Genomic DNA, 25,000 nt, shown 5'->3' with positions numbered 1-25,000 from the left:
GTCCAGATTTATTTTACGTCGCCGAGCAGCAAAGATATGCCGTAGAGAAATGATTAATATATGAGTGTAGGTGAACAGAATTGCCAATAAAGGCAAAAGCAAAAACACTATCAGCACAAAAAGGACATAAACCTTGTCGACAAGGATTCCTCCATCTAAAGGGTCCGCGAAGCCGGTACTTGCTTTGTACCACGACAACTGAATGAAGGACGAAATTAAGGCCAGCAACCAAGCCAAGGTTATCAAGAAAGTCGACCGTGTTCTAGTCAATAGTGCTTGGTACTTCATCGGATATACAATCATCGTGTAGCGATCGCAAGCAATGAGAAAAAGATGAAACACTGAGGAAATCGCGGTGAATCGAATGACAGCAGTCGAAAACATGCAAACCAGGATGGTCTGATTATTAATGGTACACACTAGAAACAGTGGAATCGCGATTATACCGAAAAGCAGATCCGAAACGGCTAGGGAAACCAGAAATCTATTGCTCACCGTTCGTAGGCTTTCTTTGAAAATCATCAAAAGAATTTCGATGCCGTTAGCTGCAACAATGGACAGCAAAAACAAAATTAAGGGCGAGTGAATCGGCCAGTACACACCACGACTGCACAAGGAACTTGGAATCTCTGGCTGGAAGGTGGACTGATTGTTGTTGCCTAATTCAGTTATGTTGTCGAGTTTCCAATCTTCGACTTGGCTTCCGTTGTACAAAGCCATCTTTCCAGAAAAGTATCCCTTTTTTTAAATCGCCCAGGTTCGCCCTTTTAGAGCGACAGCATAGATTGAAGCTGTTTGGCAGTTGAATTGTCAAGTCCTAATTGACAGCTAAAACTGTCCATGCGTCTTATAAATCTTTCCACTGTTTATATCTTGTATTCTCGCTTAATTAACCATAGCCAGCGCATTACTATCGAATGCCGTTCGAGTCACACGCTTTGCAATGCAATAGCAACAAACAGAATTTTGCCGAAAGCTGTAGCAGTGAGAAATTTCCATATTACCGGTAGTAAGCCGGAAAGACAGGTGTCCGAAACCTCTTAAATCCCACCAAAGACTTTTTTTTATTCAAATCCGTCCAAGTTTGGAGAATATTTTTTCCACGAAGTCGTAACACACAAGTGCTATTTTTTCTTGGGTAGGATAGACTTTGTAAACTAGGAAGGAATCGTTCCGGTAAAGTGTGGTAATTAAAAAAACGACTTTTTGAATGTAGAATGAAAATGATCAATTGGTTGGTGAAGTTCGTGGTATACATCGTTGTAGCCTTTCAGTACGTCACAATATATTTATTCAAGAGATCAAAAAACCCTTTACACCTTGTAACAGTAAATAATTCAAACTTGAATTCTCTGTAAAGGTCACTGATACATGCTTTTAAGAACACAGTCCTTCAATGGCCATTTATTTGTTTGTTTTGGGGGAAAATGAATTCCGCCCACCCCTTAAGCTCCTTCAGTTGGCGGCAAGTCGTTTGAAGCACGACCTAATTTTCTGTAGATAGTGAATTTAATGCTGCAGCAAGACCTCCCATTTCTCTGAAAGTATTGAGAGCCATAAGTGCACTGGATAAAAAGAAAATAAGTAATAGACATAAAACAACGTTAAAATTGTTGAAGAGGAATGCTAACGAGAGCTGATTGAATGCTTCCCAAAAATTGTCATGCCTTAAGTTCCTTTCTTTCCTTTTTTTTTTTTTTTTTGTATTTTTTTCTTAAAATGCTTTTACGCTTCCTGTTGTTTCGTAGCAAAGCAAGTATAAAACAAGCTACCTTCTGGCTAAGACGCGATACGTTATCACCTTTTTCCTGTCGATTTTGCCATTTTATTGCCATACATAATGTGTGCTATTTTAATTTCAAATTGGCTTCTTTATGAAGTAGAATCTAGTAAAACATCTTATATGCAGTCCAATTCTCAGATTAGCGTGTGGAAAGCCCTTATTCATAATCAGTTGCTAGTTCTTTGCTGACTTATCGAGACTCCCGCCTTGTTTGGATGTTTGTGCAGATTAGTGTCGTATACATTTCCCGAAGGAGGGGAAAGATGTATAATATTAACTGAAAAACATGATCAATTCACGTACCCTGGATCATGTCTAACTTCATGAAACAATTCTTTGGAAGTGAAAATTACATTCACCATCATACGTTTTTCGGGAAAAACCAGTTAAAAATTATAGCTGCCGTCCGAGGAATAATTTTGTTAAAAAGTGAGAGAGAGATCTGTGACATCGCGTCGTTTGCCAAGAAAAGGCTTTCTTTAAGAAACAATTACATTCTTAATGTTCATGCGTCTGTTTTTGCATCTTACTTCTCCAAAGCTGACCATTTTCTGCCGTTTAAATTGCCAAGAGATTCAGGTTTTTCCCCAAGGTGACAATGTACATAATGCATTAATCTATAGGTGTCTTTTTCACTTCCGATTGAGTGGACTAAAACGTAGATGTGGACGGTTGATTCCAATAAATTCAAATATTATCAACAGTATTTACTTGGGGTACTCACTTTTTAGCTGTCACGTTATTTGTTTAATATTATGCTATTATTATTATTTTTTTTTTGTGCGGTCACGGCGCTTTTACCTTTTTCCCCGCCGGGAACGGAAAAGGCAATGATAAAGCCGTTTCGGAAACTAAGCGCAACACAGGCTTTTTGCTTTGAGTGCTTCCCGCGTCGAACTACTTCCTATAGCACTTACAATGCTAATTAAAAAACAACATTGAGCATTTCACTCATATGTTAAGATTCACACTTATTTAAGTATCCAAGGAATATAGTGCAGAGAGAGTTCAATACGTGCACGAGATCAGTCCTATACTTCTCTTCAAACAAGGTGGACTCATTAGAGGAAACACTTGTCGCAAGCTGTAGAAACGAGGTGAAAGAGGACCCTAATCTTGAGTCCCTACTAGAGAATTTGAAAATTTATGCCGAGGATGACTCACCCTGCTGGCAGAGCCTTTCTTTTGGTGTTCGCGAGAAGGACTCGGCATGAATCGAGTAAGATATTTATTAAGCATGCGCTGTATGTTGCCGGCCAGGATACAGTTTCGAACCCAGGCCTAAGTATAATACAATACAATACAACTTTATTGGTTCCAATCCACTAATGGTTTTTCAGAAAACAATTACAAAATGAGAATATACATCATCAAATTTGCTTTACATCGCTTATTTTCTGAAAATTCATAAAAATACACATATCAAATTCGCATTACATCACTTATTTCTAAAAAAATCATAAAAAGCACGATTCATATTTTTTTAAAAGAATCTAAATAGATGATATAAACATAATCAAATTCGCATTACATCACTTAGTTTCTAAAAATTCATAAAAAACACCATTCATGATTTGTTTCTTAAAGACTCTCTGTTTACCGAGATGCACCAGGGTTTCGTATGATATGAAACCTCCATCTCTAAATCATTCGTTATCGTAGACATCCATCGGGATTTGTTCTTGCTCAGTGCTTCTCATTACAGCTACATTATCATAGTTTATTGGGGACGAGATATTTTATCGTTAAGTGCAATTCACAAGCGTTTCAACGTGGGTTGGAGGACTGAGCAGTTCGACCGACAATCAATTCAAGAAAAGGCCACCACCTGAGCCGCTAAAGGCAGTATGTTTACGGAAATTTGAGTTCGAGATCACTGAGAGCCCTAATCGATTCATTGAGATACCACAAACTTTTAAATAAAACTGATTTTGCTGATGTCATTTCGTGGTAAGCCGAGTGACATTTATGTCATTTATTTACTTATTTCATTTCGAGACTTGTTCGGAATTCCAATTACTTTTTTATATAACATTTGGATGAGATGCTTTTGTTTGGTTGTCAGTCAAAAGCATTTCTGAAAATATTTCCGAATGGAACGGTTCCCAATTTGTTGTGTGACTGTTAAAAGCAACGTTTGTAGCAGAGCCTTAGTGAACAAATTTGCCAGGAAGAGTATATTCACACCGCGCACCGGTGGCTCAGTTGGTTGAGCCTTTAGAATTACATCTGCAAATGGTTAGACTTTCAAGTCTTCTCGGATAAGGACTGTAAACCGGAGGTCCCGTCTCACAACTCTTTTGGAAATTAAATAGTATGGGACGTTAAAGAACCCACTCACTATTCGATAAGAGTAGGGGACGTAGTCCCCGGTGTTGTGGTCTGACCTTATCTGGACGGGGGCATCCTTCACTTCCTAAAATAAAATTGTAAACTGTGTAAGTCTCTATTTTCGAATTCCCATAATACACTTTGTTTGCCCCCCAAATTTTGCATAAACTATTGTTTTCAAATGCTCTTGGAGACACTGCATATTCCCAAGAGCATTTGAAAACAATGGTTTATGCAAAATTTGGGGGGCAAACGAAATGTATTATGGGGAATTCGAAAATAGAGAATAAGCAGTCTGGCTGAAGTCCTCCGAAACACATTGTAAATTAGTCCTGAAAAGCCCCGAGGGGAGACACTAATAGCTTCACTCACCACTCACTCACTCACTCACTCACATATTCAATGAATGGTATATATGTTTTTTTTATTGCCAAAGACAAGATAAAAGAGTACTTTTACAAAAACAGCGGTGATCAGTATTGAACGTACTTTATTTACAAATTTATTTCGACGCGAGCTGCGTGAGGTGACAAAATCAATCCGAAATACCCGATAACATGTTATAAGTCCAAGAGCGGCAGCGGCGCTTTATTTATTGCAAATATATTTTTTATTCGACTAGCCAGCTTTTCTAGTATTCCTTTGTAGCTGCTCTTTGTCGCTTATTTCTTTCCCACTCGTCAGGCTCGTTACTTCACACTGAATGAAAACATAAACGAAGACGCGTAAATCATCTCGGTAGACAGAGTCTTTAAAAGAGTCTAATTAAAGAGGTGATATCCTCAATGTTCTTAGGAAGATTATTCCATAGAGAAGTACCCCAGTATTTAAACGATCGCTGTGCTGTTGTTGTTCTGCAAAGATGTACATGCAGTTTGTCCTTATTTCTAGTATTTCCTTCGTAGATCTCTGATATTGTGGTGAAAATGTTTCGGAGAGTGAAACTATTGAGGCTTTTATAAGTCATAATAATAGGGCTGTTTATACGACAGAAAATAAGCCGCGGCTTACATAAGACGCGAACACCCGTATAAATGGTACAAAATCTACGTTCACGGCTTTCTCAAGCCGCGGCTTATCCTGGCCTTGGAGTTTATACTGGTATAAATAGTTCCTTTCGCGTATTATGTTTGCGTTTAGCATCGTGTTTACCTTCCTGGTCTTCGATGCATGACGTGTGCGTGACATGCGCGAAAAAATGCGCAGTAGCAATGGGCGCGAACGTCCTTACAAAGCGCCGGTCCCAAAATCAACTCCTGGGGCATACCATGTGCCACCTGCCTGGGATCTGACACTTCGTAGCCGATTCTAACGCGCTGAACTCTGTCCGACAAATAGCTCCTAAACCATTCAATGGCCTCTCTGGAAACACCTAATACTCGAAGCTTGCTTAACAAGATCTTGTGATCGATACTATCAAAATCCTTTGAAAGGTCTAGTAGCACTAGCGCTGTGATCTGTTTTCAATCAATGGCTTCAAAAACCATATTAGACATGATGATGTTACGGGTCTCGGTGGAGTGCTGCTTCTTGTTCACGTGCTGGTGTTCCGTCAAGAAATTTCGGCGTGTCATATACTCCGTCAGCTGATTGAAAGCCGCTCTCTCACAGATTGGTACGGGTCGATTATCATTTGGAGTGTCATAATCCCCCTCCTTTAATAATGGTACAACCTCGGACTCCTTCCAAGACGTTGAAAAAACGGAAGTCAAAAGTGATCTATTTATCAGCTGTGTCAGGACATGGAGTATGACTGAACACTTTGGCTTTTGCTCATCTCAGATTGGACGTGTCTTTTCTCAGCATCCCGTAACTGTCTCTTAACTTCATTTCCATCCCATAGATAATGATCCCAGCCTGCTACCGCGCCCGAAGCACAAGCAACTCTATGTGACAAATCTCTTTCTTCCATCAACTCTTCAATTTCCTGATCTAGACACGGACACAGCATTTTCATACCAAGGAATTGTGGCAATGTTCTCGGTAAACCTCTCAGGATTATAGTTTTGGAAGCATCTTGCGATCACAAAGCTAAGTGGTGGTTTTGGCATGGTACTGGGAAAACCAGTTTGACGAGAGAAAACAAGACGTGACTCAGGCAGAGCCTCCTTTTCTCCTCCTCAGTAAAGAAAACTACAAAAGGAGGCTCTGCTCGCAGGGTGAGAGTGGCTGTGAAGTCCCCAGTGAGGTGTTGATCAAGTCTCGCAGTTGTTTCATTGGTTACGAACACGAAAATCAAGTTTTCCCAAGAGAAAATGAGGGGACAGAGAGGGAGGCTCAGGGCGTTGGCCGGGATATGTCATGTCCACGAAAGTTATATTTAGACGTGCGGAAGTCTTTGTTCTAGCGGATCTGTCTTCCGAAACGTCCGCATGCAGTCTTGCCTCGCTCTCAGGTTCTCAGTGAAAAGAGAAAATGGCGGCGCACGTGGAAGGCTGATGAATATTTATTTTCTTTCAAACATCAGACCGAGGTTGGCTTGCGTGCGGACGTCTCGGAACAAAGACTTCTGCTCGTCTAAAAATAGCTTTCGTGGACATGGCATATCCCAAGGGCTGGACCGAGAGCCTCCCTCTCTTTCCCCTCATTTTTTCTTGTTGGTCCCGATTCCACACCCCACCCCCTCAGGTTAACATGGTGCTTTTCCCTTCCACCCAGATGCTTGCTTATCTCTTCATGTGCTAGCTTATCTCTTCCATTGTATCCTAGAATGCCTGGATAAGCTTCGATAGGGGTCAGTGCTATGGTGGTCTTCATTTAGGTGACCACGCTGTGCCAGTGTCATAGTTCAGATCTTGAGGTGAGTGAAATCACCAAAAGGTGATTGAATCAATGCCTCCCACACGCGTAGGTCACAGCGGGTAAAAATTGGTGAAGCCCTCTTCCCTTGTCTCCGCAAATGGTGTTGTCCCCCAAGGAACTCTATTGGCAGTAATAACTTTCACTTGTAAACAATTGGCAGAAAAGATTCGAATATGTGGACGTTTTTTGTACTTGAATGTGTTACCGGATTTCATCGTCTGTTGAGTTATTTGCTATGTATAATTAACAATTATTCCATGAGCGCGCGTTGGATATGAGATGGTAAATAGCCAACGAGGCGCGTAGCGCCGAGTTGGCTATAACCACTCTCATATCCAACAAGCGCTCATGGAATAATTGTTTTATTAAATTCCTTAACCTCCAAAAGTTTGGAAGTACGAAATACGAGCGAAAAAAGAGAGAAAATCCTAGCGAAATCGAAAAAAGTTGATGAAGATGCGATGTTGTGTAATACTTCGTGGTCAGACAGACGTAGGCTCATCACACAAACATTTCTTACCTTTTCGCGTATCTCTAAGCTTCGAAAGTGATCCAAACTTTCCACAAAAACGTTTTTCTTTTGCTTTATACCGAAAGAAATTTCGGTTTTTAGTTTAGCAACGCTAAGCGCAATCATTTACCATATAAGGTCAAACTAAGGTATATGAGCTGATAGCCGAGATTGAGTGAACCAATCAGAGCACGAGAATTGCATTATCCGAGGTTGAGAATTTAATAATAATTGTTAATGATATTGAGCACTGTGTGTCTCGGCCTTTAGCTAATTAGTATGCACCTAAACACAATACTGAAACGCGCAAAAAACCGATGTGCTTCCCTTATTTTTCTAAGATTCTGTTGTTGAACGGGTTGATAGCTACAAGATACTTCAGTGGAGTATATATCTAGCGAATTAAGGCACTGTACAAAAGTTACTATTATTAGGAGAGGGGGGGAGGTGATTGGGAAATGGGTTTACTACAACTCAGGTTAACGTGGAACAGGCAACTATGATATGGATATGAAGGCAAACGAGTGCGTGAAGATAAATTTTCCAAGACTTTCTCTGCCTTCTTACCCCGTTCATACGAATTATATTTCTGAACAGTTAGAATATTCAAAATGACTGGCCATTGTGGGATTAGGTTTGTTAAATGAGACGTTTACTCGACTGATTACTTTATTTCAATTTTTTCACTCGTGAATACAAACGCGGCTTTCAAAAACCATCATGGCTGCCGTGATGTTTGACCTCACGTTTCATGGGAAAGTTAACAACTGTTCACCGAAGTGGAGGCGGCTAGTGGTGTATATTTACCGAGCCGCGAAGCGGCGAGTTAACTGTTTGCCAAAAGCTACCGACATGACGTGAATAATTGTTTTAGCATATACTAAAACAGTGAGATAATATAGTACAAAAGATGATTCTTCATTTATTAATTCCTACCCCTGTCACAATATAACGCAATCCCGCGTGAGTTGCTCGGAGGTGAATAATTAACAATTATTCCATGATCATGAGCGCGCGTTGGATATGTGATGGTAAATAGCCAACGAAGTGCGTAGCGCCGAGTTGGCTATAACCAGTCTCATATCCAACGAGCGCAAAAGTTTGGAAGTACGAAATACGAGCGAAAAATGCGAGAAAATCCGAGCGAAATCGAAGAAACTTGATGACGATGCGATGTTGTGTAATACCTTGTGGTCAGAGAGACGCAACAAGGTTTTCTTTTTGCTTTATTCAGAGAGAAATTTCGCTTTCGCGGTGAAAAAAAATTTAGTTCAGCTAAATTGGCAATCAATTGCCATATAATGGCAATCAATTGCCATATAAGGTCAAACTGCGGTATATGAGCTGATAACCACGATTGAGTGAACCAATCAGAGCACGAGAAATGCATTAACCGAGGTTGAGAATTTAATAACAGAGGATATTCGGAGTTTGAGTAACCAATTCTCGGTTTTCACATGACGTCACGACCGCCATGTTGGTGCCCCTAAACAAAGAAAAGGCGGCCATGTTGGTGCCCCGACCATATCCTCCGGGATTTTAACTCTATTATTATGCAAACGCTTCCTTTTGTTTTCGTTGAAAAACATGGCTATTGATCACGTGAGTGAAAACCAGCAATTAGAGCGCGCCTTCAACGCTATCCAATGTTTTAGTATATACTCATAGAGCGGTTTTCAATTGAGTGTCGAAAGTAATTAGATAATTACTTTGGTTTATGATTACTTCACTCAGTGATTGGTTCAAAGTTCTCGCGTCATTTTTTCATCCAATCAGAAGTGAAACCAAAACCAATCGTGGCTCACGCGTGCACATTTTCCCGTGCTTTGTGTCGGCTACGTGTCATTACTTCGAGTTTTGATTGGTTTGCCGGATTGTCTCAGTCCTTTTTGATTGGCCAAAGTAATTACTTTGGTTTTGGTTTTACGACACTCAATTGAAACTCGCTCTAATGGATAAGGATAGTTTTACGGAGTCATAGGTATTTTTATTGTGATGAGTATCGAAAACCGGCGATAGCTGGCTCGACGTAAGAAATCAGTTAGTTCTTCCGAACGGTCAAGGAGAAAACAAAGACGAAAAGTACATGTACAATATAATAACAAGTTCTCCAAATAAATCTGATGTCGACAGCTTTAATTTGCGTTAGCTTAACATTCCGAGGAAAAACTTACCCGATGGAGGTGACGTGTTTACAGTCTCATTCATTAGGTGCACTGCACACCAATGGCAATTCAGTGCTCTCGTTATGTCTCAGCTAGTAAAGTTAGCTATCATTAAATGTCTTCGTGGATTTTCCAATGCTCTTTATCAGCGGCGGTGGAATCGTCAAAATTTTCGATAGCGACACAGAGATTACTAATTTCCCCAATCAAATTTGTAATTCCAGATTACATTCACCTTTAAAATTCTCTGAGCAGAAATTATATTCCCAATTCCTTCATCATTCCGAAGTCGGATTTCAAACATGACCGGGTGACCTATGACCTCTGCGATACCGGTGCAATGCTCTACAAACTGAGCTACGACGCTACTCAGTTGGGAGAAGGTCAAGTTCGTTGAGCTCATGTTCTCGTGAAAGGACTCGATGGGCCGATGAAGGTCGCGGTCTTTCGTTTATTCCGTATACATCACCTAAAAGGACTTCTTCCTACAAAGATTGAAGAATAAAGAAACTGTCGTGCGGCGTCAACACGGAACGAGTTGATAAAGATTGCATTGCCAATGTGCTAAGATCTGATAATAATCTGACGGAACCTTCTAATGCGACCGCGCATGATTCAAACTTGTCCCTTCTTTCAAAACACCTAGAATACTTCAGGGCCAAAACGATCGATCAAAATGGCCCACCATTTCACTTGTATGAGAACCGCAAAAATCTGGAACAAAAGTTTTAAAATCCCTATGATGCTTATTGTTATTGCTTATGATATGTTTACTGTTACCACAAAAAACCGACATAATCTCTAACTTCAGATTAGATTCGGATACAGGACCTCCTTCTCCCGGGTGAGGATTCCGAATTACATTCCTCAATGGTTAACGCTCAAGATATCAGCCCTACCATCTTTTCACGGTGACAATTCGACCTTTATCACTCGTTTCATAAAAGCAAAAGGAAACAGCTCACTCAGTGCTTTTTTTTGGCTTCTGAAGGAGGTTGCTGATAAAAAAACGCCGGGTTCGATAAACATCTTTCATCGGAAAATCCCTCCAAATGATAATGCGTTGCCAGGAGCCCAGGCGTTGCAGATTTACGCTTGATTGTGAAAATTGTATCACCTTTCTCGGGTTTCTCAGACACTGATTTTCCCCCCTCAGTACGCGTACATACACAAGTTTCCCACACTTTGTAGTCAGTTTGTATTTAAACAAGTTGGGGTCACCGAACTCATTTGTGTGCAGTACAGTTAGGTGAGATCATAGTTCACTAAAACTCGTCCCGGAAATTGAATTTATTGGCTAAAAATTTGCTTTTGAAGCAAATTATTGATAACGTTAAAATCTTCAGGATTCTTATAGCCCCTTCAAATAAATGAGGACGGGACTCCAATTTTCATCTGGAAGCTTTTTTCTTCCTTTCGCTTTCTGTGTTTCGCGGGAAATTAAATTTACTTATTTGCATTCACATCCGCGTTCTTCTGCAGATTTTCGGAAGTTAACTTCGACGGCTACGGCGACGACAAACGCCACAAAACAATAATATCATTTGAAAGAGAAAAAAACCGTGCTGCACGTGCACGAATTTTAGCACATTTTTTTGGCGGTACTTTAAATCGCCCAGTGTAACATACCCTACCCTCAAAGTGACACGCCTAGGCCAAATAAATTAAATGTATCTCTTATCATGTTTCTAGATTCTTTAATCAAGAATGTACAGTCACCGGAAAGGCTGTTATGTTAGTCAGCGAGAGATAAGAATTTATCGAAATGAAGATAACTTTTCCCTATAGTTAGGCATGGATAATACCATGTCAACAGCTGGTAATTCTGCTGGTCAAAGCGGAGAGTGTTCCACGTTCACAACGAACTTAGTGAGGCCTCTTTGACTTTTCTTTTCGTGTAAGTGAGAGAATAAACTAAAGCCAACAACAATTGAGCACCGCTCTCATGGACTTTCCTGATACACAAGAAGTATGTAGCCAAGTTTTTATGAAGATAATGGGTGCTTACCATTCAGCCAAAAATTCGGTAAATTTCGGTCCCATGTCAAACGGAGCAGTCATTTTTCGGAAAATCCGTTTGGAACATGTGGAGCACGTTGGAAAACTCCTGTATCATTATTTCCGGGCCTGATTTCACGCGACCAAGCATTGAAAGCATAAAAATTATAAGCACTGTTTCGTCCGGTTGGTCAGTAAACTTGGAAAATCTCACTTACGACTATGAAATGGTTATCCCAACAGAAATTTTTCAACAAATGTTATACATCCGCAGGTTTCCTCAAAGAAAAGAACGTCAACGCGTGACGTCGGGAGGAAAAACGGAAGACGTGAAACGGGGAATCTTTAAAATGAGGAGGTTTTAAAGAGCAGGCAGTTCAAAACGTGGAATCTTTAAAAGTGTGCATTTAAAATAATTAGTAAAATGATGGACACAGTTGATACCTTGTTTATATAATTTTCCAAATGCATTTTCACAGCTGTTCTTTGGTCACTTTCTTGTTTTCTATAGGCTTCAATTTTCACGATACCCTTTCCTTTTTTCTTCCAATTTACGTTTTGTTTTTTAATCTTTTGGGACATTAGTAAAATTTCCCCAGGAAAAGAATTTATCCAGGAGTGTGCATGCAGGAATTGCCCAGTTTATTTTAAAAAAAGTAATACATTCTTTTTGTTTATACTGAACTCCCGAAATGGAGACAATTAATTATTCCATGACAGTGCTGAGAAGGACTTCACAAGAAGAAGATTCCCCGTTCCTCGTTTGCCATTCGACCTTTTCCAATCCTTGTGACCTCTGCCAGTAACCTTTGGGCAGAACACAATAACTTCAGTAATCTCAGCATTTAGGCAGAGAAATCGATTTCCTACTATTCCCGCCACTATTGATTTGAGCTATTCAATTACAAGTTATTTTTTGAGCTTCAGAACGGCAAACGATGCCGTCGCGGCGGAAGAGATCATTTATACAACTTATGGTATTTTTTCAATAAACGATCATTTTTCAGACGGCAATAACAATAATACGTGTGGCCCTGACCACGAACTTTTGGACGATTAACAGCCAATTTTAGCTGCCGTGTTTTCAAAGCGTCTGCCGACATCGCAAATCAGGATAACCGCGAAGTCCCAAGAATAGCTACATTTCAGACGTGATCACTGTACAAACCCTGAAGTTAGCTTTCTTAATTCAGTTGAAAACCAGAGATTTCTGTACATTATTCGTATAGATGTGGTCTCATTTTCGTAAAATATATTTGTTTGGAATAAAACTCTGAAACGCTTGTCTGATTTAGAGTTACTGCCGGTATGTTCATTTGTCACAAATCTGGCAAACAGTGTTACTGACTCAGGCGAGAGGAATATTTGTGATCATAGGAATATGTCCAAGGGAATACGTCCTTTTGCTCTAATATATTTTTTTTAGCTGTGGTTGTGGCCTCATATTCCGCGGTTAAAATCTAGCTAGTATACACCTTATTCCAAAATGGCCGCCATTTAAATATTCTTTTGTTTTTATTAAAATAAGCCCTTGATGCCTCGTTCTTAAGCTTAAAATTCAAAAGAATATTTTATCTTGAACGAGGCAACAAGGCCCAATTTGTATCCGCATAAATCAGCGGCCATTTTGGAATAAGGTGTATTCCCCGGCTGAAAGAAGAGGAAAACGTAGTAGCCAATTGCAAAGCTGGATTTAGATCTCTCCAGATCTTCGCAAAAAGATTTACAAGAGATATTATTCTTAAAGAAAAATCTGAAAGATGGATCCGTTATTTGCAAGATTTCGTGGAATGTTTTGCCGTTGACAGCTACTCTGCTTCGTTATTTGAGACGTTCAACGCATTGCTTTCAGTTAGTGCAAAACATGTTTTCATGGTCAGTTGCGAGTTCAAAGGGTGTTAATGATGAGATAAGTGAATTGTGTTCAACGATAAAGAAAATCAGCATACTTGGTTATTTTGTCGAATGATCAAAGGATGAACTCCACCTGTCAAGATATTGATTTACGAAAAACGTTCACAACTTCACCTGCTGGAAAGACGGGTATTATTAACGCTTTTAAAGGTATAACGCATCTGGAATCATTATAGTTGTTTTTCTATCGATATGTACCGCCATTCAAGGGCCGTGTCAAATTGCAAATCCGGAGAAACTGTGAGAATATTTGCAACACTTCCGATCACTTCCCGTATTTGTCAACAAATTTTAAAAAATGTGAGTCAGCACGTTTTGCAGAACGCAAATTAAAAACGCTATTAAAAAAGACACACTCACCAGAGCGGATTTCGGATGATGGGAAGACGATTCGGTTGCTTCAAAAGTGAATGAGTTTATGCCGAATAATGTGATTCGCGTCTATTCAAATCCAGAGGATCACACCAGTCAATTTGTTGGCCCCAAAACAAGCCTGTTTTAGTAATATTCAGATTGGATTACATTGCTTTTTTTCTATCACTGACTGAACAGTGTCAATGCCCAAAAAAACAACGTTACAAACTGGTTTCATGGTGACCTAATCTCAGTGATGTCTGTATAGCCAGTTTATCGCTTAAAATTCAATATCCAGGCAGTTTAATTCTGGAAGTCTCTCAGACAACGCTGAACAACCTACTGACATAATCAGGGTTCTTCTTCTAAACCTTTCCTTAAGTCGGTACCCAATTGTTAAGTGCAACGAGGACATCGCCTCGTCTTCGTAAAACCTAAATGATTTCCATACGAAGGTGGAAAACTCGTCAGTTTCAACGCGGAATAACACTTAATTTTGCCCAAGCTAGCCGACAGTAAGAAAAATGACTTGTGTTAAGGTATGCATTTATGAAGAATTCGGCATTCATGAATCAATCAAACATCATCAAAAGAAATGGGTTTCATAAAATTGCCTTCACTACCGTCGCGGAACTCGAACGTTACGGGAAAATGAACTCTAATTAAAAGCCTTTTTTTTCTCCATTCCTTTCTATGGCTCTTTTGTTCCCACATTCAGGAAATATCCAACATATGCCTCATCATGCAGTTTTCTTTTAAAACTGAGTTTCGGTTTTTACCAAAACAGTTTTCCACATTCGCATCACAGTCCGTCTGTAGACATCTATTTTAGTTCGAGCCATTAACTGACTGGAAAGGAAATGGTGAAAGTTGGAATACACTGTAACCGCAAACCAGGAAATCTCCAAAGAAACGAGTCGCAAGATCACAATTTCTTTTAATTTAGTCCAATGAAATCTGTATTTCAAACAAACCTCAGCTGTAGTGTCATTTGTTACTGTAGAAGAAGGAAATTTGATATTTGACGTGGGTGGTCAATCTCTTAGTCTCTTTAGTGAGCAGCTTAGAAGATCAAAGGGGCGGGAAGGTTTGACAAGTTGTTATGTTCGCGAACCGCTTCGTGCTAAATGCACTGTGATGACAAGTTGCCGCCTTCGTCATTCCTATTCATGCATGAGACTCTTGGTAAAATCTGCATTGTAGTAGCCTTCACATTTTAAAGCAGTTCGTAGACTAAAACTTCAAGAGTCCCGCATCTATAATTCACGAAACAAATCAGTGCAGACTGACAATGTTCCATGCTGGAATATTGGTGGTAAATGATATGAGAGCGAAAACTGACAGACCCTTCGTTCCTTATGTTTTACCCATTACTCGCAAACAAAAAGTAAATATCATATAAGTACATTTAGACATCTAAACACATATGCAAAACCATTCATGTGATAACAATGTCCACATGCAATAATAGACACGAAGCCGAGCGTCGCGTAAAACGAGCTCGAGCATGCGAAGTCCGATTGCGCTTTCTTCGAATTCTGCCTCTGCCGTTTGTGGTTCTACAGGGCACATTGTCTTCTAGGTGTGAAAACGCTTTGAGTGTAGTTTGGGTGACTTTTGAATAAAGAAAAACTTGGCTTTGAACTGACTGATGTAAGTGTTAAGTCATTCCGATTCTACAGTGGTTCCCTTTTTACACTATATAGAATTTTCCACGCGTAGATCATATCTCGGTGAGATTGAGACGGAATGAAATCCAATTGATCAAGGCCAGGTTCTTGTTTTTGGCTGGTAATTTTCCTCTTAACCAATTTCGTATCCTTCAGCACTGGAAACGGTAGTTCGTGTGCCGTGAATTAGGGTGCTCAGTCAATTCCGCAGTCATTGGTATTTCAGGTATATGAGTCCATTGTGATAAGGGACCAGGCATTTGTGAAAAAAATGGGCACTGAACCTCTTTATTTGATACATTGGATACAATGAAAACCAATTCTAAACTAGGACATTCTAAAACCTCAGACAAGTTCTGGTGTCTTAGTATTTGATCTACATGGTATGGTATAAATGTGAAGACTGGACTAAGACATTAAAATCTCTGAGACTTGGGACTTGGAGTACTGACATATATCACTTGTACTTTCGGAAAAATTGATTCCCTCTAATCTCTCAAACATTTCCGGTTGATTGTCTTCCAGCTTAATTTTTTTTTTTTCAATGAAGCTTACCTTCGTTTTCATTGTAAGAGAACGGTCCTTTCTGTTCTTGTTTAAATATATAAAAGCTATTGCATTTGAAGGCATTGTATGATCTTGGGTAAAGAAATCAGAAATCTAACATACACCTCTGTCTCTTGATTATAAGGCTATTCATTTATAAGAGTAACGTAACAAACTTTGCTTTCATCAGTGCAACATACACCAGAGTCGCTACTTAGTCAGTAGCACATGCAATCATCCACGATCATATTCTTCTCAGTACGAAGCACGTAACTCCCTTTTTCGGTTCTGTGAATTATGGCAACTGGTTTCAGCTTACTAGGGACGCAAGACGGCGCTGGAAAGTCTTGCCCCTTGGTATTATTTGACAGCATCACCAAGGTTCTGAGCATGGAGTGGCTGATTTTCTTTTCATTGGAGCATTCTCCAAGGCACTGATACGCGTTGAAGGACTTTGGATAAATCCAATCTGTGCGGCTCCTGACAAAAATCGAGGAACTGACTATCATGTCCTTCTTGTCGCAAGAGCTCTGCCCTCGAGTATCGGTCTTGTTCTCTGCAACCTTTGCAGCTGTTTCGTCACGTCTGACCCTCTCCCGAGATGGCGGGTTCCTCCCATTGTCTTTAGCCAGTGAAGGAAAGACTTGAAAATCATCACGTATGGTCGTGTGCACAACAAGCCAGAGCTGTGAAACTTGAGCTTGAGATTGTTTCCCTCCCGTCACTCTTTTGACAAACACCTTAAACGAGGGAGCAGTGTCTTGCCAACGAGCTATCCACTGGTTCACAACTTTGGTAGCGGTAACAGCCAGCCACCCAGAGCCGGTAGGAGACAAATGCCTAGCTGACACTTTAACACCGGTTTTTGCCTCGTAGATCGACACAGTCAGCCCCTTTGAAGCCAATTCTGGGCTGGAAATGAGGAATTCGACCTTGAATACAGCTTTCAGTGGTTTTTTGGCAACTGAAGGCGGAAAATAAAACTCGCCTGTTTCTTGATCGTCTGCAAAAGTTAAGGAAATGCTCTGTGTTTATGTATAATTTTTTTTAAGTCTTACTAGCAGCGTCAGGTTCCAATTCGCTCCATTGTATGAAGGTTTGTGCTGTCATTTTCCCCTAAGATATAACGCAGCCTTCGCGTAATATCTTTTCCTCTAAATAACTCGATTCGTAGGCTACATCTTGTATTTGTTTTGTTTTGCTTTTTTTCTTGAGTGTGTTACTTTTATAATAACCGAATATTAAGTGGCTATTTAACAAGAAAACATTTGCCCTTACGTTCTGCTTTGAAACTTTCTAGCAACTGTTCCTGTCCATCAATTTCAGCTTGCTTCATTACTTGCTCGTAAATGGCGTAAAGAAATGAAGGTGCCTCTGGCTCACCAGATAAGGAGAACTTCTTGTTCTTCTCGTTGGAAGGAATCTTTAAACTGCTCTGCTCATTTGGTGCAAACGACGCGCTCAATGAGAGACGCTGGGACACAACAAGTACCGAGATGAATAGCCACAGCATCATAGTTATCCAGGAAAAGCCCACTGACGGATTCTTGAGTTCTTCTTTCATTTATTTTGTAATCAGAGGAATCCCTTCGATCGGACCAATGAGACGACCAGTCCAGTTATTTTCTGTCACGGGATGTTATGTAACGTCACTGAAGCAATGTGAGCCATCAGGTGATCTAGACGGGGAAAAAATGGAAATAAAAATGGAAAAATGGACTTTGTTTACCCACGGAACATCTTAAGAGCGCTCAGGAGCTTGTTCAACATGTGTCCCCGCATTCCGGATCGAATTGGAATTTGGCAGTGTTGGGTTAACTCAGTGCCAACTGATAAATCAAGTGGCAAAAAAAAAAAATTGACAACTGACAAAAAGCCAAAAATTTAAGCGACAGCTGACACTTGTAGTCGGTTTTACTGAGAACTGAGAAAAAGGCTTTTGTCTTTGATATTCGTTTGAAATTTATTGTTGATAAAGTGGAACCCCACTCTAACGAAGTGCCAGGTTACCGAAAATATTGTTTGTTATAGCGGGGTAATTTAATAAATAACAATTACCAAAAATTCAATACTGTACGTAGAAAACATCATGTTCATTCATTTGATACTGTAAACTGTAAGTGTAAAGACATCAAATTCGAAAACACTTTCAATTAACTCGGAAGTAATGTGTCAGCCCGCTGAAGCACAAATTCAACACTGCAATAATACAACACACGTATTTGTCAAAACTTGAATAAGGCAAGCTGTGATTTCTACGCAAATCTGTCGTTTGTACTGTTTGTACTGGCTGCTTTGAGCGACCAGACAAAATATTCGTTATAACGGTAAATGAATGAGTTGCCAGTAATTGGATCCCTGTTTATACCGAAAGGGTTATGGGATCGCCAAAGAGCAAACATTTCAAGTCGCTGTAGGAAAATGTAAGGCGGAAACTTATACCGACGTCCAAAAGACGATTTTGGAGAGAGATCAACGCTTTTTTCGACACAGATTTTTCAGAAATCGATTTGGCCAATGTTGGTACGTGGCAAGTGTAAGTTTTTGTTTGAATAACCGTGAAGTATGAGGTAAAATTTACTTTGGAATCATCGAAACCTTGAATTCGTCCCGATGAATAGCCCTAGCCCACGACAAAACATTATTGTTATTCCTTGGCGAGTAAAATTAATATTCCAACGTGAGGAAGAATTTTTTGCTTCTCTGGGTACCTTCGTATGGTACTGTTCCATCCCCGCCAAAAATCAACTTTGCAAAGCAAAATTCAACTTTATCAAACCACATTCAACTTCAGTTGATAATAAGCAATTATTGGATGAGGTTGAGCATGATAGCGAGAATTATCAAGGCCGAGGTTTGTGTTATCTGCCGAAGCCGAAGGCTGAGGCGGATAACACAAACCGAGGTTAACACAAACCAAGGTTTACAGAAAGGATTTAAGCCTAAAACATCTGAAAACGTTTCAGGAAAAACTGAATCGAACTGAAACTTTTGAACAAAATTCTAAAGTTAAGTTGTACGGTCTTGTGAAAAATGTTCCCGATATCGAGATGTAAACAAAACTTCATAGTCTGCAAGAACGCGTCATACCTACATGCATAAATGCCAGTGTCTGTAGATGTGACGCGATGACACAGCGCCATCTAGAATTAGCGGGGTGCTTTTAGCCAATCAAAATTGAGATAGCATCAGCATTGTATAATAATATTTATCAGTCGGATTGACAATCCGAAATTTTCTTTAAACAACCTGGTCATTCTTTGCAATATGACGTTCAATTTTATTGTACCCTTTGCGTGCGTTCGCCCCAATGTCGATCCTTTTATCCTGCAATCTTGAATGTTGAGTACTCTGAAATCGAGACCAAATCCGCCAAAATTGTGTGATGTCGGTCGGCGATATGACGTCAGCGAAAAACATGTAGTCTCTCACCGTTCATTTCCACGTGCTTTTCTTCTTTCGCAATCTCATAAATATTGATCGACCAACACTCATTGAAATTTTAAAATAATTTGTTAAATGGGGTTGACAGGCCTACACGACTTCGTTGTACCTGGTCTGGTATCTGTTGCCTTTGTTATAATTTTGCCCTCTTGAGTACATATTTTAATGGACGCCTCTTTGGGCGTTTTCTGTAGGATTCATTTAGCAATGTCCTGTGAAGCTTTACATTTGGATCTCTATACTGCTGTGTGATATTTTTTCTTCCAAGAAAATAGTTCGTCTCGATACATTGTCGATAATGCCGTTTTTAGCCCTTGGTGTTGATTTTCTCATCAGTAATGTGAATGTGACCTTATGGCCTGACGCTTTTGCGCCAATTTAATTCTTGACTCGACCGATATGTTTATCGGTGGTAGAAGCGAGTGATCTTCTGGTTTTAATTTTAAAAGGTATTGTGTGTTACCCTTTTTAAATAAAGTTTGATTGATTGATTGACCCGGGCCAGAAATCATTTTGTTTTGTAACGCCTGTTCCGTTGTGCCATGTATCAGAGAGATAGCTGGCTTTTTAAGACTTTGTTTGCCTTTTTTCTGCGTTTCTTAGCAGATCGTTTTGATCTTTGGAGGCCTTTTTTTTTTGCTTTTTCCTTAAATTATTTCACTCTTTCAGTCTGACTTATTCAGCGTGTTCTGGTTTGTTGCCATGGTCAGTCCCTATCTTCTTGAACTTTTGGAATTAATTTGAGAACTGAGTTTGGAAATAGGCCAAAAGCCAGTCCATACACACGTAAATACAAGTGAAAAGACTTTATTTAGTTATTTCCTCCAGATTTATTCCTAATTTTGTAATATTTTGAGACTATTTCACAATAAACCTAACGCAAGCAAGGAAGTTCATCAGCAAATTTTATCTGATATTTCACGGTTATTCATACAAAAGCTTACACTTGCCACGTGTCACATTGCCCAAACCGATTTCTGATAAAACGGTGTCAAAAAAAGCGTTGATCTCTCTCCAACATCGTTTTTTCGGACGTCGAGTAAGTTTCCGCCATACATTTTTTCACAGCAACTTGCGATGTTTGCCTCCTGGCGATCCCAGAACCCTTTGCGTATAAAGCACGGATCCAGTTACTGGCAACTCATTCATTGTACGTTGGGACCGTCAAAATCTATTCGTAAAGCGGGGATTTCGTTATGGCAGGTTTCATTTCCACATATTTTATTGTAATACTACCAGATTTTCAAATGTTGTTCGTTATAACGGGGTCTTCGTTGTAGCGGGGTTCCACTGCAACCGTTTTTTCGGAGTAAAATATGTTATAACGTTGACTCAGTTTTTGCACTCAATATTCATGGCTCTTAGACCGGAACCGTCGCGCTAAGTTTTAAAAAACTAGTTTACCTAAATGATTGAAATGCTGCCGAGGGGAAGGTAGATGATCAGTTATGCTTGTCGTAATTTAACAACTGTTCGTGCGTGGAATTGAAGGAATATTTTAATACAGGGACAGTACAAAACGTGGACCCCCAAACTGGACCCCATCTGGACCCCCGTCTTAGCCCCACTCGAGAACAGAAAGAAAAAATAGTTTGAGGATACGAGCATGTATTTTCTTGAGATGGCCAAGCGCGTTCGTGTGACTGATGGAAATTCCATACTTTGCCCATGAGAAGACTCTGAATCCAAAGTAGAGCGGTTTTCAATTGAGTGTCGAAAGTAATTAGCAAATTACTTTGGTTTTGCATTACTTCACTCAGTAATTGGTTCAAAGTTCTCGCACCACTTTTTCAACCAATCAGGAGAGAAACCAAAACCAATCGTGGCTCGCGGGTGCACATTTTCCCGCGCTTTATCAGGGGCACCCAACGAATCTGTTCCTCACATTATCTGTTCCCCAGAGGAATCTTGCTGGCTGGCAAAAATACAGGTGTTTCGATGAGCTGGCTGGGAAATTTTGTTATTTATGGAGGTTTTGCCTGGGAATTACTGACTTTTTCTAGCATTTCAACCCGAGCTGGCTGTGGAAACTCTGAAGACTGAGGACGACTAAAAAAAAAACACAAAAAAGAACCCGTTTCCTCTCCCAGAGAGTAGTCACAAACATACGACGGCTGGTCAGATTGATTGCGCATGCGGAAAAAACCTGTTTTGTCCCGATTTTGTCGTTTTTGTTCGGTCGTTTTGGATCAAGGGATTTAAAAGCGCGCGGAATTCCTGGCTGGGAAATAAATTTGATCAGCTGGCTGGGAAACCAACCAATTTTATCTAGCTGGCTGGGAAATTTCTTGTGTGTCTTGCTGGGAAAAAGGAACAGATAATGTTTTCCCAGCAACACTGAAAAACACCTGAAAATGCCTTAATAACATTTTATTTTCATTCACTGGGGTATAATAATACATTTTACAACAAATTGGTCGTTGGGTGCCCCTGCTTTATGTCGGCTACGTGTAATCACTTCGAGTTTTAATTGGTTTACTGGATTTTTTCCGTCCTTTTTGATTGGCCAAAGTAATTACTTTGCCGTTTTGGGTTTACGACACTTATTTGAAAACCGCTCTAAGTATTTTAATGAAAGGTAAGTTGTGGTCAAACTAACTACGTGTCGTTTTTGCTTATTTCTGAAGAAACGATACAACGTAAATAGCCCACTGAGATGACACGCGGTTGCTAGTAAAATATGAAACCCAGAAAGAAGGGAATCTAGTAACAGGTCTACTCTGGGATCTCTTAAGGCGACTTAAAGCGACTTAAGGAGACTTAATTAAGGAAAAAATGTCCAAAACATCAAGCGATTTAAGGCGACTCAAGGAAACCTTACACAAGTTAAAGTGCTCCTTCTACTTAAGGTAATTCCCTTGAAAATGACGTACTATCAAATAAAATTGGATCATTCGTAGCAGCTGGGCACCGGCCCATATATAAAAATAACACAAAAAAAACCGTTATGTAAATCGTCTCACTTATATAGAGAATATACATGTAAAGTAAGGCCTTACAACCCGCGGACGTAAACATTCATAATCCCTGAACTTAAGGATTTCTAACCCCTGAACGTAAAGGACGTAAGGATTTTACAAATTACAACCCCCCGACGTAAACTTTTATAATCCCTGAACGTAATTAAGGATTTCTAACCCCTGGCTGGGAACTTCCAAGGGTCGCGTTAACTCTAGGTAAAGGTAAAGTCTCCGCTTACGAGCCAGAAGGCTCATCAGGCCGGCGCTTATCTCCGGTTTCATTAGCATGAAGCGACTAGGAGTATTTATACTCCCCCCTGGATGGGATGCTAGTCCATCGCAGGGTTACCCCCAGCTTTACGCCGGTACCCATTTATACACCTGGGTGGAGAGAGGCACCGTGAGAGTAAAGTGTCTTGCCCAAGAACACAACACAATGTCCCCTGCCAGGCCCCGAACCCGGACCACTCGATCCGGAGTCGAGCGCACTAACCATGAGGCCACCACGCCTCCAACTAGAGAAGGCTTTAAAACTCATTGTCGTTCGGCAGACGTTACCGAGAGTCAGCTTAAGGAAATCAGGGGTCAATCAAAAGAAAAGCAAGTTTGAGCAGTTTCTAAAAGCTCCAAACAAGAGATTACAAGGTGGACTCAATTTATTTGCTCCAAATGTCGTGGCAGGCATGGTCTTAAACAGTGCCCAGCGTTCGCGAAAACGTGTTTTGTCTGCGATAGAAGGAAATCATTTTGCTAAAATGTGCAGTCAGCGCACTAGGAAAGTACACACAGTTTGCGCATCGGTGGTTCCCTTGGACAATTGTCCACAAGATGCAAGAAACGATGAAGAAGTGGATACTGAGCTCTTTATTGGAGAGTTAGAGATTAACACAGTGGATGGAAAGGCCTGGCGAGGTAAAGTGGAAGTCGGTGGAAAACTTGTCGAATTCAAGTTGGACACTGGTAGTGAAGCTAATATTATACCTCGTCAAAAAATGGCAACCTATTAATGCGTGGAAAGCTGGAGGAGACCAATGAAGTATTGTCGTCGTATGGCAACCATAGGGTTGTCCCAGTTGGCCGAGTCAGTCTCAGTTGCACAGTGAAAGAAGAAACTCTGAGTTTGGATTTTTATGTCGTTGATTTGGAGTCTGTCCCTATCCTTGGATTGGAAGCATGTACTAGGTTCAACCTGGTAAAGAAGATGGACAGCTTGACTGTAAGCTTGCCTTCAAGAGAGGCGATTCTACGTGATTATTAAGATGTCTTTGAGGGCCTCGGATGTACGCCGCAAGAGTATCATATTGAGGTAAAACAAGATGCCACTCCAGTTGTACACCCACCTCGCAAAGTACCTTTTAGCCTGCATGGCAAACTGAAGGAACTCTAGACCACTCGGAGAAAAGTCGTGCCATTTCTAAGGTGGATCAAGCCACAGACTGGGTGAATAGCATTGTGATCGCCGAGAAAAGGGATGGAAGTCTCCGCCTATGTTTGGACCCCCGTGCAAGGTTCTCTCTAGAATTTATGGTTTGGGGGGCATCGCCCCGGAAATTTTTTGAAATGAATATGCACTGAGATGCAATCTGGTGCATTTTAAGACACAACTTTCAGAAATGTTACAGTGGTATTTTCTTTCCTTTTCTTTTTTTTTCTTTTCTTTTCTCTTGTTTTCTTTTCTTTCCTTTCCTTTCCTTTCCTTTTCTTTTGTTTTCTTTTCTTGTATTGTATTGTATTGTATTGTATTGTATTGTATTGTATTGTATTGTATTGTATTGTATTTTTAATCCTTCTGATGACAACACATGACCAACATACTTTACCTCAGACACCCGGAACTGGAACTTTTTGGGATTAAATCTAACATTGTTCGCACGAGCATGGTCCAAACCTTGCTTCAGAACCCCATCATGCTCAATCTCATCCCATCCAGAAATAATAAGATCATCAAAAACTACATGTACACCCTGAATGTCTCCAAATAATTGATCATTACGTTTCTGGAAGACCTCTGGCCCCGAGCTAATTCCAAATGGGCACCTTAAGAAGCGATAACGCCCAAAGGGGGAATTGAAGGTGCAAAGAAATGAGCTTTCTTGATCCAATGGGATTTGCCAAAAGCCATCTTTCTCATCAAGAATTAAAAACACTTTTCTACCGGTGAGCTTTGCCACAACTTCATCTGCAGTTGGGATTTTGTAGTGCTCACGTTTAATAACTTTGTTCAAGTCACGGTAGGGTTCTATCTAGGGTATTTGAGGGGTATAAGCTTTCCCCCCCAAAATGCTCAGCTTCCGCCCCCACCCCGCCAAAAAAAATTATTGTTATCATTACAGTATATAAGTAGCTATATCGGAAAATCATCCAGACGCCACAAGGTGAGGTATTCCCTGTTTAAGGATACTATGACGATGAACATGGAGTATTAGAAACTGCTTGGCTTACAGCAGGCTCGGTTATCGCGCTGTATATTCTGTTTATGAGTTGAATAGCGACAGCATGGACAGATTTGTAACCAGAAAACC

The 25,000-nt window shown here is 40.3% G+C and overlaps 2 protein-coding genes across 2 annotated transcripts in view; both read right to left on the bottom strand.

The window, feature by feature from the left end:
* The window catches only part of LOC137979684 (adenosine receptor A2b-like), a 2,453-nt gene extending 1,299 nt beyond the window's left edge, over positions 1–1,154 (bottom strand). Inside the window, exon 1 of the mRNA XM_068827000.1 lies at positions 1–1,154. This exon is cut by the window's left edge and continues 1,299 nt beyond it. Within this exon, the coding sequence (XP_068683101.1) occupies positions 1–720 (720 nt within the window). The 5' untranslated portion in view covers positions 721–1,154.
* A 14,648-nt stretch (positions 1,155–15,802) lies between these two features.
* Positions 15,803–17,789, bottom strand: LOC137979674 (nodal homolog). Its single transcript, XM_068826989.1, has 2 exons — positions 17,353–17,789; positions 15,803–17,077 (listed from the first exon to the last, which is right to left on the bottom strand). The coding sequence occupies exons 1-2, from the start codon at positions 17,636–17,638 to the stop codon at positions 16,293–16,295; spliced, it is 1,071 nt and encodes a 356-aa protein (XP_068683090.1). The 5' UTR covers positions 17,639–17,789; the 3' UTR covers positions 15,803–16,292.
* Between the last annotated feature and the right edge of the window lie 7,211 nt (positions 17,790–25,000).

Source organism: Montipora foliosa, chromosome 1, assembly GCF_036669935.1.
Source record: "Montipora foliosa isolate CH-2021 chromosome 1, ASM3666993v2, whole genome shotgun sequence".
NCBI classification, from domain to species: domain Eukaryota; kingdom Metazoa; phylum Cnidaria; class Anthozoa; order Scleractinia; family Acroporidae; genus Montipora; species Montipora foliosa.
The sequence above is the reverse complement of the archived record's forward strand: the minus strand, read 5'-3'. Positions and strand labels throughout refer to the sequence as shown.